Source organism: Poecilia formosa, unplaced genomic scaffold (assembly GCF_000485575.1).
Source record: "Poecilia formosa unplaced genomic scaffold, Poecilia_formosa-5.1.2 Scaffold350, whole genome shotgun sequence".
NCBI classification, from domain to species: domain Eukaryota; kingdom Metazoa; phylum Chordata; class Actinopteri; order Cyprinodontiformes; family Poeciliidae; genus Poecilia; species Poecilia formosa.
The window spans coordinates 390,132-400,895 of NW_006800289.1; the positions used below are offsets into that span (position 1 = coordinate 390,132).

General features: G+C 42.6%; 1 protein-coding gene across 4 annotated transcripts in view; it reads right to left on the minus strand.

Annotated features, from left to right (window-relative positions):
* The window catches only part of tnrc18 (trinucleotide repeat containing 18), a 59,031-nt gene that overhangs the window by 19,933 nt on the left and 28,334 nt on the right, over positions 1-10,764 (minus strand). For 3 of the 4 annotated variants that reach the window (XM_007574361.2, XM_007574359.2, XM_016661921.1), the window contains 6 exons: positions 7,398-7,485; positions 5,631-5,860; positions 4,133-4,279; positions 2,913-3,100; positions 2,394-2,793; positions 386-1,273 (listed from right to left, as the gene is read on the minus strand). In XM_007574361.2, coding sequence (XP_007574423.1) covers positions 386-1,273; positions 2,394-2,793; positions 2,913-3,100; positions 4,133-4,279; positions 5,631-5,860; positions 7,398-7,485 — 1,941 coding nt within the window. The remainder of the gene's footprint in view (positions 1-385; positions 1,274-2,393; positions 2,794-2,912; positions 3,101-4,132; positions 4,280-5,630; positions 5,861-7,397; positions 7,486-10,764) is intronic. The other variant, XM_007574360.2, reaches the window with a different exon arrangement.

The following is a 10,764-nucleotide window of genomic DNA, read 5'->3' on the forward strand; positions in this document are numbered from 1 at the left end:
TTAAGGCCAATTTACAAATATTGTGACAAATTTATGCCTTATTTTATTTGTAAAATAAGGCATTTTACAAATGCCTTATTTGTAAAATTTAAAACATTTAAAGACACCCTGTAAATATTTTGACTTTTATATTATTGTTATTCCAGCATGTTTAATAAATTGTGGGCTCAAAAGGTTTAAATTTATCTGTTAACCTGTTTTATATTAGCAGAAACAATTTCCTTGCCAATTTCAACAACATGTTAGTTCATTTGGTCTCTTTGCCAAAATAAAGCAATAAAGCAGTTTATTAAGTATTTGAGCTGCCAATGAAGTGAAATCATCTGCTTTCTAGTGGATTGATTGTTGCGTCTCCACCTTCGGAGTGTCGATGGCGACCGCTTACCTTGCGTGTGGAAAACGAGCTCCGCCTCGTTTTGAGCCATCTGGCTGAGGAGGGCCATGCCTTCCAGAGCCACCATCTCCAGAGCGGCGGCGCTGCTGCAGGCGGAGGCAAAGGTGGGGTCCTCCACCTGGCCTTCGAGCGTCAGGGTGGGTGGGGTTCTGGGCCGGGCTTGGGCCAACTCGCTGGCCGTCAGCAGGGCCAGCATGCCCCCCATGGGGTCCTCTGAGCTGATGAGGACGGGAGGTTCGCAGGTACTTTCCTCCAAGCAGGGAGGGAAGGAGTCGGATGCATCGTCGGGCGGCTCCTGTTCGCACACGGCCGTCTGGTCTGATGACACGCACAACTGAGGCGCTTCTTGATTGTCTGACTCAGCAGAGATGGATTGGTGATATGGTGCCAGCTCTGCTTCCTGGATAAGTTCTGGTTTGGGCTCGTCTTCTGCAGGAGCGGGAGGTGAAGCCTTCACCGCCTGACAGGCGTTAGTCGATGTTTCCGTTTTAATCTCGCCGTCGTTCTTTTCTTCCTTCCCCACTTCTCGCTGGTTTTCACCTGGTGGAATGGGAGGACTGGGAGTTTTTGGGGCTTGCCTGTCCACCTCGTCATCCTCGGCGGCCCGGTCGGTGGTGCGGCTCAGATCCGGCTGAGGGTGCTCCTCGCAGGGCTCCCGTTTAAGGAAAGACCCCGCCTTCGGGGGCTCCAGGCTCTGGGGCTTGATCTCTGCATCCAAAAGCCTGGAGTGGTGGTGAGACGAAGCTAAAGGATCAGCGGCAGCAGGAGAGCAGGATCGATGTGCCTCTGGGTTTTCAGCTGCCGATGCCGGGACGTGATAAGGCGGGAAGGATCCGAACGGCGCAGTGATGGATTGGTAAGGGTAACGTGGAGACAGGTCTGCAACAGAGGCAAAGCAAAACACAATCACATCATCAGCACATCTACAGACCTGAAAACTCTTCATGTTTTGGTTGTGAAACTACAGATCTGGTCAGAAGGTTATGAACACTTAAAGATACAGTACATATTTTATTTGATGCATCTGAATTCATTTTTCTATGGAGTTTTAGAAAGTAGATGGGAGAGCAGGCGCTCGACATTTATTGTAGATTATTTTAGTGTCAAAGTTATACAGGCTCAGATTAGTGCTACAACTAACAATTATTATAGTAACTGGTTGATTAATCGATCATTTCTGACAATTAATCGATTGCTTTGACGATTAACTGATTATTTTTGCCGATTCATTGATTTTTACATTTAACCATTTAAGCCTTTTTTCATACAATTTTAGAATTTCATGAAATGATTCAAGTAAACAAATAATTCAATTCCTTTTTTGGATAAGAAAATAAACATTTTATTGTCTAAAATGTAATAACGTAGCATTCCTTTAGCGTATCTTTGATTATTAGTGGCAAAGTTTGTCTCTGCAACTAAATAAATCCTTCTAACATCAATATGTCAGATCTTTAACAACAAACCAGTTTGGGTTTTGGCTGACATGATTAATTGTGACGAATCGCTTACTGAATAACTGCCGACTAATTTAGCAATCAATTAATCGTTAACAGGAGTATACAGACTCAAAAGGCTATTTGCTAAAAAACAACATATTCAGAGCAATAATTAACCCGAGTTTAGATGTTATTCACCGAGGCGTGTCCAGGTTTAACAGTTTGACCTGAACTGGTTAAATCTTAAATTGTGGCATTCAGACTCTTTATATGACCTTTATTTGAGTTTTCTCATTGAGATCCAAAATCTCATTTACTAGAGAGAGAGAGACCTGTTTTGGTAAAATAAGCAAAACTATGAACAGCAACACCACAAGCAATTAAGAAATCTGACTTAAATTATATAATAAGAATAAGAACTAAAAACAAAAGCAAGTTTCATAAGAAGATTTCTCTTTTTGTTTTAAATCCAAACTGTCCCCAGGAGTCAAAGTCATTAAAACGTCGTCACCCATTTCCCTAATATCTGGCAGCCATGTTTCAGCGGTACAGGTGCTTACCAGAGTAGATGCCTCCAAAGGATGCAGAGGTCGACTTTTTCCTCTGCTCCCTCACTCCCGCCTCGCCCTCCTCCTGTTTGGGCCGCCGCGGCGAGGACGGAGGCGGGGAGGCCGAGCGCGGAGACGTCGGGTGAGGCAGGAGCTTCGGCGCGTGAGACAGGACTCTGTGTCCTCCCTCCTCTGACTTGAGGGTGGTCACCGGGGAGGGGGTCGGAGGCAGAGGGGTGAGGGAGGACGTGGACGGCGTCGGGGATCGGGAGGGGGGAGGGGGCTTGCGAGGATGCAGCACAGGTGAGGGCGACGGCGAGGATATGGAGGAGGGTCGGGTTTTTGGGTCGGCGTTCCGCTTGTCGACTTTGTCTTCGATCTCCGGCCGGTGCTCGCTGGCCTTCAGGCGCTCCTGGGACAGAGCGGAGGAGACATTTCTGACATGTGTGTGTGTGTATGTGCGCCGTCACAGACTTCGCTTTGGTGCGCAAAGACGCACGTTTCCTGCAAGCAGACGCACGCTGCACTTACGACGATCTGCGCGTTCCTCTGCAGCTCCAGGACCTGCGCCGTGTGCTGCTGGATCATGAACAGCTCCTGCTGCCGCAGCATCTGATGCTGGGAGAGCAGCTGCAGCTGCGCCGCGTGCTGCAGCGAGCTGCTCGGCCCGTACACGCTCGGCCACACCGGGGCTCCGCGCTCCAGCACGTCGCCTCCTGCTGCGCCACGGAGAAACACGGCAAACTTTGAGAAGCCCGATTGCTGTTAACTTTAGAGACATTTGCACAAATGCTGGAAGCTAAGTGGGTAAGACAATCTGCTGAATGAGTTTAGCTGAAGTGTTTGTTCAATAAGAGCATAAATTAAGAAAATGCAATGATCTATTCAGTACTTCCTGGAGAACAAGCTCTGATTTTTATTCTCCCTCTAGAGAACCATGTTAAGTTTTCTTGTTCAGCTCAAATCAAGACACATTTAAAAAACTAAATAGATAAAGATCAATTTTCCCATTTTTTGGTGGAAAAGGTTGTTTTAAGAGAGTTAAACCTGTGGAGGAATACGTTGTAGCAAAGACAGAAAGAGAAAAGGAAGGCAGAAAGAAAGTAAGGAAGGATGAAGGAAGGATTTCTTCAAAAAAGAAAGAAGACCAAGGATGGGAGGGAGTCTGGCCACAAGAGAGAAAGGAGGGAAAAGGGATAATAAATACACAGAGGAATAAACTTCTCCATAAAGAAGAGAGGACACAGAGGAGAAAACAACATTTAGATGATGAAAACTTAAATAAAGCCTGGAAATAAACATTTTTCCTTGCTCACTTTTTCCATACAAAGCCCTTGAAAATCCTAAAATCAAACCCGACTCCTTACTAGATTTCACAGGAACCACAAGTTCTCCTTGAAAAGATCACAAGATGTTTGAACGATTTGAAAGCCTCCTGCTTTCATCTCTAAGCCCAACTTTTTCATAAAAATCTTAACTTCTTAAAAAGCATGAAACTGATCAATATGTGAAGCCAAACATTTCCTGAACGAGTTCAATATTTACACGTTTAAATGGCAGAAGTACGAACATGTGGGAAATCTAACAGTCTTCTACAGGATATTCGTTTTGTTTTGCCCCAGGAGGAAAAACCTTCTTGTTTCCAGTGCGTCTCGGCGCTCTCCTGTCAGATTCGAGGAGCCGCCGGCGTGTTGTGCAATCGCGCCGTCATATGTTGGAGCGCTCTCGGAGACGGGCGGCAGCTTTCATACCGTAATGCGGCAGGTGTTCAGTAGGGATGACGATTAGCTGGCCAGACTGCGGGTCCCTGGCGAACTGGTAGGGAGGAGGCATGGAGCCCGGCAGGGAGGGCGGGTAGCCCGGGGGGAGGGTCTGATGGAGCGGGGAGGGACCCAGGCCTGAATGAGAGAAGAAGAAGAAGAAACAAAACAAACTGAATTTAAAGAACTGATTTAAAGAACTGAGCGAGTATTTATTTTTTTCTTCTCCACTCTGAGGCACATCTTGTTGTTTTTAGCCCTCCGAGTCTAGACAGAAACCCCCCTGAGGGAGCTCTGGGCGAGCATGTGTCTCTCTGTTTAGTGCCATCAGATGGTGAACGAACGCTTACATAAGTAAGTGGCTGTGCGTCCCGGTGCTGTTATTTCAGGATGACGATGGAGGAGCAGCAGCGAGTCTGGAATGTCCAGAAAAGATCAGGAATGTCTGAGGCAACAACCCCCCCAGAAAAACACCCACAGCGCCTGCTGATGGGCAGACCGCCTGACCACGCCCCCCTCCTCCCATGCACCAATCAGAGGCAGCCATGTTGTGAGCATGGAGAGCACGTTTTGGACCATGATGACAGGCTCAGGGTTCGCACGCCTCTCCCACAGGAAGATTAAAAAACAAAAAACCTTTCAGGTATTTTTAAGGCGCATTTTCAAAGTTTGGAGATAAAAACAACACAAATGAACTTAAAGTTTGAATTCACTGTTATGTGATGTCATTTATTATTCATAATGTTAATTAAAATAAAACTAAGTTTTATGTTTTTAAATGTCTCTCATGATTGGTTTGAGAACAAAACATTAATTTAAAAGCAAAAAAAAAAAATCGAATAACGTTTAACGTAAAAAAAATATATATAACTCAACCTTTATTTCAATTAGAAAGATCAGTAAGTCATTGAGCCATTAGGAATAATAAACATCCTCTACATTGAAACAATCCCAACAAATCATGTTGCTGTAAATGACCTTCCTCCTTAAACACGATATGCAAAAAAATGTTACACAAAAAATCTCTAAAAAATGTTTTTGCTACATTTTGTGGCATTTAGCAAATAGAAATGATTTTGCTCATTTTCACTGACTTAAAACAGGAAAAGCTGAATCTGATTTAACTTCAGACAGTGAGAAAAAAGTGTGTGTCGTTTTCTTAGGTGTAAGAAAATGTGTTTTTTTTCCTCCAAATTTAGTCCTTTAATTTAACTTTAATATCAAACTGTGCAGTTTGAAAATCAAGCACTTTCTAAACCTCGGAAACGCCTCATTGAAGCTCAAACTTTTTGAAGGATTTTAATCTCCCAGATGAACGATGGGGATGAAAATTCAACACGTTTCCACACTTTTCAAGGCTCCATAACGACCCATCAAATCAAAATCGGATTAAAGCTCAACGCTCATTTTGATTTTGTGCAAAGGAGCCACAGGACATCTGAAGGTTTGGAAAATGTTGCTGCAACAGTTAGCAAATTGCATCACATACCGTATGGAGAGCCGGAGAGCCAGACTGGAGGGGCTCCGGGCCGGGGCATCCAGGGGTGAGAGGTCAGGGTGGAGGGGTCGGGAGGCCACCGCCCTGCCCCTGCCAGAGCAGCCCCTCCTGTGACCATGAGGTTGGGGGTCATGAGGCTGGGCGTCATCATGCTGGGCGTCAGGCCGCCAGCCAGCGGGCCGGGGCCCATCTGAGTGAACTCGGGGTGATTCTTGGACTCTCTGAGTGGAGGATCAAGGACACAACGCGGGCCGCTCGTTAGTGGCTGCAGCAATGTGCTGACTCAGCTTTAAAGTCTGCATGTTGTGGAGGGTTATAACCACAGACTACACTTTATCTCATCAGGACTTTATGTGACAGCAACACAAAGCAGTTTATAGAGAATACAGAACTAAACTGGACATGTTGTAGATGCAAAATGCAATCGGTGGCAAAAACTAACAATCAACATGTCCCTGAGTATAACACTCCATGATGAAGCACGGTGGTGGCAGCATCATGAAGTCACTATTAGTTGATGAATCGCATCCCCATTCTGGGGATTTATAAAGAGTAACTTTGGCTGCAGAGTCTTCATAATCCACTTTGGCCGTGTGAGGTTTTTATCTCCGAGTTTTGTTCTGGACATTCAAAACGTCTTCCTGTTCCAGTGTGGAGTGTTTTTTACGAAATTAAATTTTACTAGTTTTTGGGAGGATGAACATTTATTATTATGCCATTATCAATAAATAAAATGGTCTCAAATTGAGAATCGCATAGCAACAATGTCTTAGACAATTTGTCATCAAAATGTGTTATTTATTGTATGTAGCCAATTACAGCAAAATCTGGGAGAAAAACAAATGTAGGAACTGGAGTTGATCTTCATGTTTTGATGGAAACATACTCAGGTGTTCAGGAATATTCAACCATTACGACCTGGAGAGATCGTTTTCACTCTCCAGTCGGTCAAATAAAACTTTAGAGCTGAAAATGTTACACGAATTTTTTTGGGGGAAAAAAAATTAAAAATTTTTTTTAAAAAAGACCACTTTTTTGTCGTTTTTAAAGATCTGCCTTTTTTAAGGATTCAAAACAAAGATAAACAAAAAATTACACACAAAAAAATGATGCATCTTTGTTGTTCTGTGGATCAGAAAATGATGTACTACCCACTAATGATAAGAAATCCAGATCTAAATCCATTTTATTTGCACTTTTAGTCTCATTCTTTGTGAAACTTCAATGCAAATACTGAGGGATGAACTGAAAAACTGCTAAAAACCAGAGTTTGTTATTATATCTAAACTTAGACACAACACCTAATTCTTTTGCACTTTTAGCCACAGTTACTAAGAGCCATTATGGAAGGCTGAAAGTGGCTCTTTGGGAGCTGGTCTAGTCAAAGTACAAACCTAAATCCAACTGAAAAACTTTAGCAACACTTGGAAAATTAAGATTTACAGATTTTTGCAGCTGTGTTGCAAAGAATAAAAGGAAAAATCCTCAAAAATCTGCGACTGTATTTAAACTGCAATGAAGACACTCAGGGAAGAACTCTACATGTTTATATTTCTATAAAAGTAAAACAACATATTTTCTTTACAACTTCCCAACTTTGCACTACTCTAAGTTGATTTATCACATAAAATCCTAATGAAACACATTGAAGCTGGTGGAAGTTATGAGAAAATGGAGAAACGAAAAGGTCACAGTCTGTAAGCACAGCAGAATTTATGTCGGAGCGAATAACAATAACCGAGAGCTGAGCTTCCTCACCTGATGACTTTCTCTTGCTCTCGCTCCAGCCGGCCGGCCAGCAGTCGGTCATCGTGGTGGCGAGCGCGCTCTTCACCTCGATCCTCGTCTGCACGCAGAAACCTCGTTTTACCACAATGTGCATACAATTAAATTACAAGAAAAAGCAGATGTGGAGAAAGAGAGAGAGAGAGAGAGAGAGAGAGAGAGAGAGAGAGAGAGAGAGAGAGAGAGAGACACAGAGACAGAGAGAGACAGAGAGAGACAGAGAGGACAAGGTAACATCAGCTAGATAATAGGGTGCGCGACACCACCTGTCAAAACAAGATGAGGAGCTGAAAACACAACGCCGGGCGCGTGAAAAAACGCACACACAAAAAAAAGTCCAGAGTGACAGTCAGCTCTCATCGATTAATAGTGAACGGCCACAAGAGAAGTGTGAGCATGGCACCACCGCCTCATTACTGCATTAACACACTGAGGGGCCCAAAAGCCTTCTGACTGTCAGAAGGGGGAAAAACTGACAGCAGCTCAACCAGGCTGTGCAAAATAAACATGAGGCTCTCCAAGCCGAATCCCCCCTGAAGCCCCTGAAGCCCCTGAAACCCCCTCCATCTCATCAGACTGGAGGTCCCCGGGCAGCAGAGGGGCTTAATACATGTGCTGCTGGACCCTTCAGCTCTGCTCCACGTGTGTGTGTGTGTGTGTGTGTGTGAAGCCTCCAAAGGGACAGAGTACTTTAACAATCCCCTATATGCTCTGGAGGAAAGGCTTCGGTTACCAAGGCTACAGAGAGCCGTCCCACATGCTGGACAGGAAGACAGGAATGAGCGATGCTCCCTCCATCTAGGAGCCCAATGAATAAATATAATAAAAATAACATTTATTATGAATTTACATAAGGTCTATGATGACAAGATTTTAAATATCAGCTGGAAGGAAGAAAAAAGAAGGAAAAAAGATTAGATGGAAGGAAGAAAAGAAAGGGTAGAAAGAAGGATAAAAGGAATGGAAGAGAGAATCAATGAAAGAAAGTAAAAAAGGACAATAGGACTCAAGTACAGAAAAAGGAGATGAGTAAGAAAGGAATAAATGACCAGAGGGATGAAGTGAGGAAGGAAAAACACCATAAAAAGGAAAGAAAAGAAACAATGGAAAGAGGAATTACAAAGAAAGAAAAGAAAAGAAAAAAGAAAAAAACTGAACAAAGATGAAAGTGATGAAAAAAGGGAATAAAATAAAGAAGGGTAGAGTCATGGGAGGAAATAAAAGAAGGGAGAAGATAAAGAAAGTAAACAAAACACAAAGAATGAATGAAGAACAAGAGGAAGAAAGGATCAAATTAAATACGTATGAAACGAAGGATCAACAGAGGAAAGAATGAAGAGTGGAAGAAAGAAGTCAAGTAGAGAAAGAAAGGACCAAAGAAGAAATGAATAAAAGACATGAGGGATGAAGAGAGAAAGACACTGTAAAGAAAGAAAGGAATTGCAAAAGAAGAAAAGCAGTAAGGACAGAAGGAAGAAAAGAAGGAATGAAGAGCAAACTTAAAGAAGGATGGATGATGGAAGAACAAGTTCAGAGTCACTTTCTGTAGTCAGGACCAGCTGTGGGTCAGTGGATGAAGCTGTAGTGTTAAAATCTGATGGTTTCACCTTCATCGTTTGACCCTGGAGCCACTCGACCCCAGGTGACCTGCCAACCTGCATGTCGGTGGATAAATGACTGCAGGTTTGTGACTCTAATCAGCAGCATGACTAGAGCAGCATTCACAGCAGGAGTAAAGCTACAGTTTTATTCCTGAAACATTTAACATGCTGCTAATCAAGTCAAAACTCTGATCGTAAATCAGAACCCGATTGGTCCAGTTCTGACATATACCAGCGTTTTCTTAATTTAGCGCTTGTGTTACCAAGCAGATTACATTTGGAAACTGGAAACGTGTCTAGAAAATCTCAAAAGTGTAACGTTTGTTGAAGTTGAGTGAATTACGCAGCATGACTTCGTCTTTAAGAGGCATTTTAAAATGACACAAGCAACACCTGCTGCTGGCCTGATGACTGTTTACATGACATGAGGGCATTTTGATGATGCACCCTGATGTTTATGTAGGGATTTAGCCTCGTCGCATTTCCCAAGAGTCCAGATAAGACCCGGCAGCAGGGATGTAGGAAACACTGGGAACGTCGGCCGAGACCTGGTGACCCATCTGTGATGTTAGACTCTATCTTCCCTTTATTAGTCAAACCTTTTATTTATTTTACTCCATCTGCACATCCATTGATTCTTGATTACTTGTCTTTTCCATCTACAGCTCGTTTAAATGTAAGAAATGTGACAGAGGAGGCAAAAACACACAACATCTTACTTAGTGAGACAAAACTAACTTACAAGTAACAAGAATTAGGAGGTTGTTTTAAATCAATAATTCATAAATATTGATAAAAAAAAATTTCTAGTTTCACTGGCAGATTCTTTCACTTACAACATGGGGAAATGTCTTGTTGTAATTGAAATAATCTGCATTTTTATCAATACGTATCAATTATTGACTTAAAACAAGCTCTTATGTTTAGCTAAAAATTTACTTTTTAAGCTATTTGTCTTATTTCAAATGTACTTAAGATGTTTGCAGTGGAAACTAGAATAAAACTAAACACTTGGGAAGATTTTGTGTTTTTGCAGTGCAGAACTTCTTCCATCAGGAGAACATCACCATCAGATTATTGGATAAATATTATAATCACAAACATCTTGGTCAACACTTAATTTACTACTTAACATCAAAGCTGCACAAATTATCACATAACTCAGTAAAAAAAAAAAGAGTAATAGTGTAGCTGAACATTGATTGGATGTAATGTTTGCTAGGATATAATATCAGTCTCTATATCAACAGTACATTTGACTATATGGATTGGTTTTCCTGGATGAATGAGTGGGCAGAGATGCTTACGCACTGATGAAATCAATCATTTTATGCATTTTTTTATAAATATTCTGCTGGAGCCAAAAATCTAAATTTTAACATTTTTTTCCCCACCAGAGAGCCTAAGAAGTGTTCCTTGACAGGAAGCCAGGGTACGACAATAAATACCAGCAAACATTTATAGTTACTGCTACACACACACACTCAGAGTTACTTAAGATTGATCCATTGCTTAGCAACACAACCAGGGTCTTATTGTAATTCAGAGCCTGCTTGTAGCTTTCCACTGCACACAGGAGTGACAAGTTTAACGCAGAGGGGGAAGAGTGGAGTGAGGGAAGCCAAAGAAAACAGGACAGAAAGTGAAGGGGGCCTGAGGTGGGAAGAGGAGTGAGCACCTCTACAAAAGCCTCTTTAGAACGGAGGGAAGGGTGGAGACGCAACCCGAAAGAAAAGAGC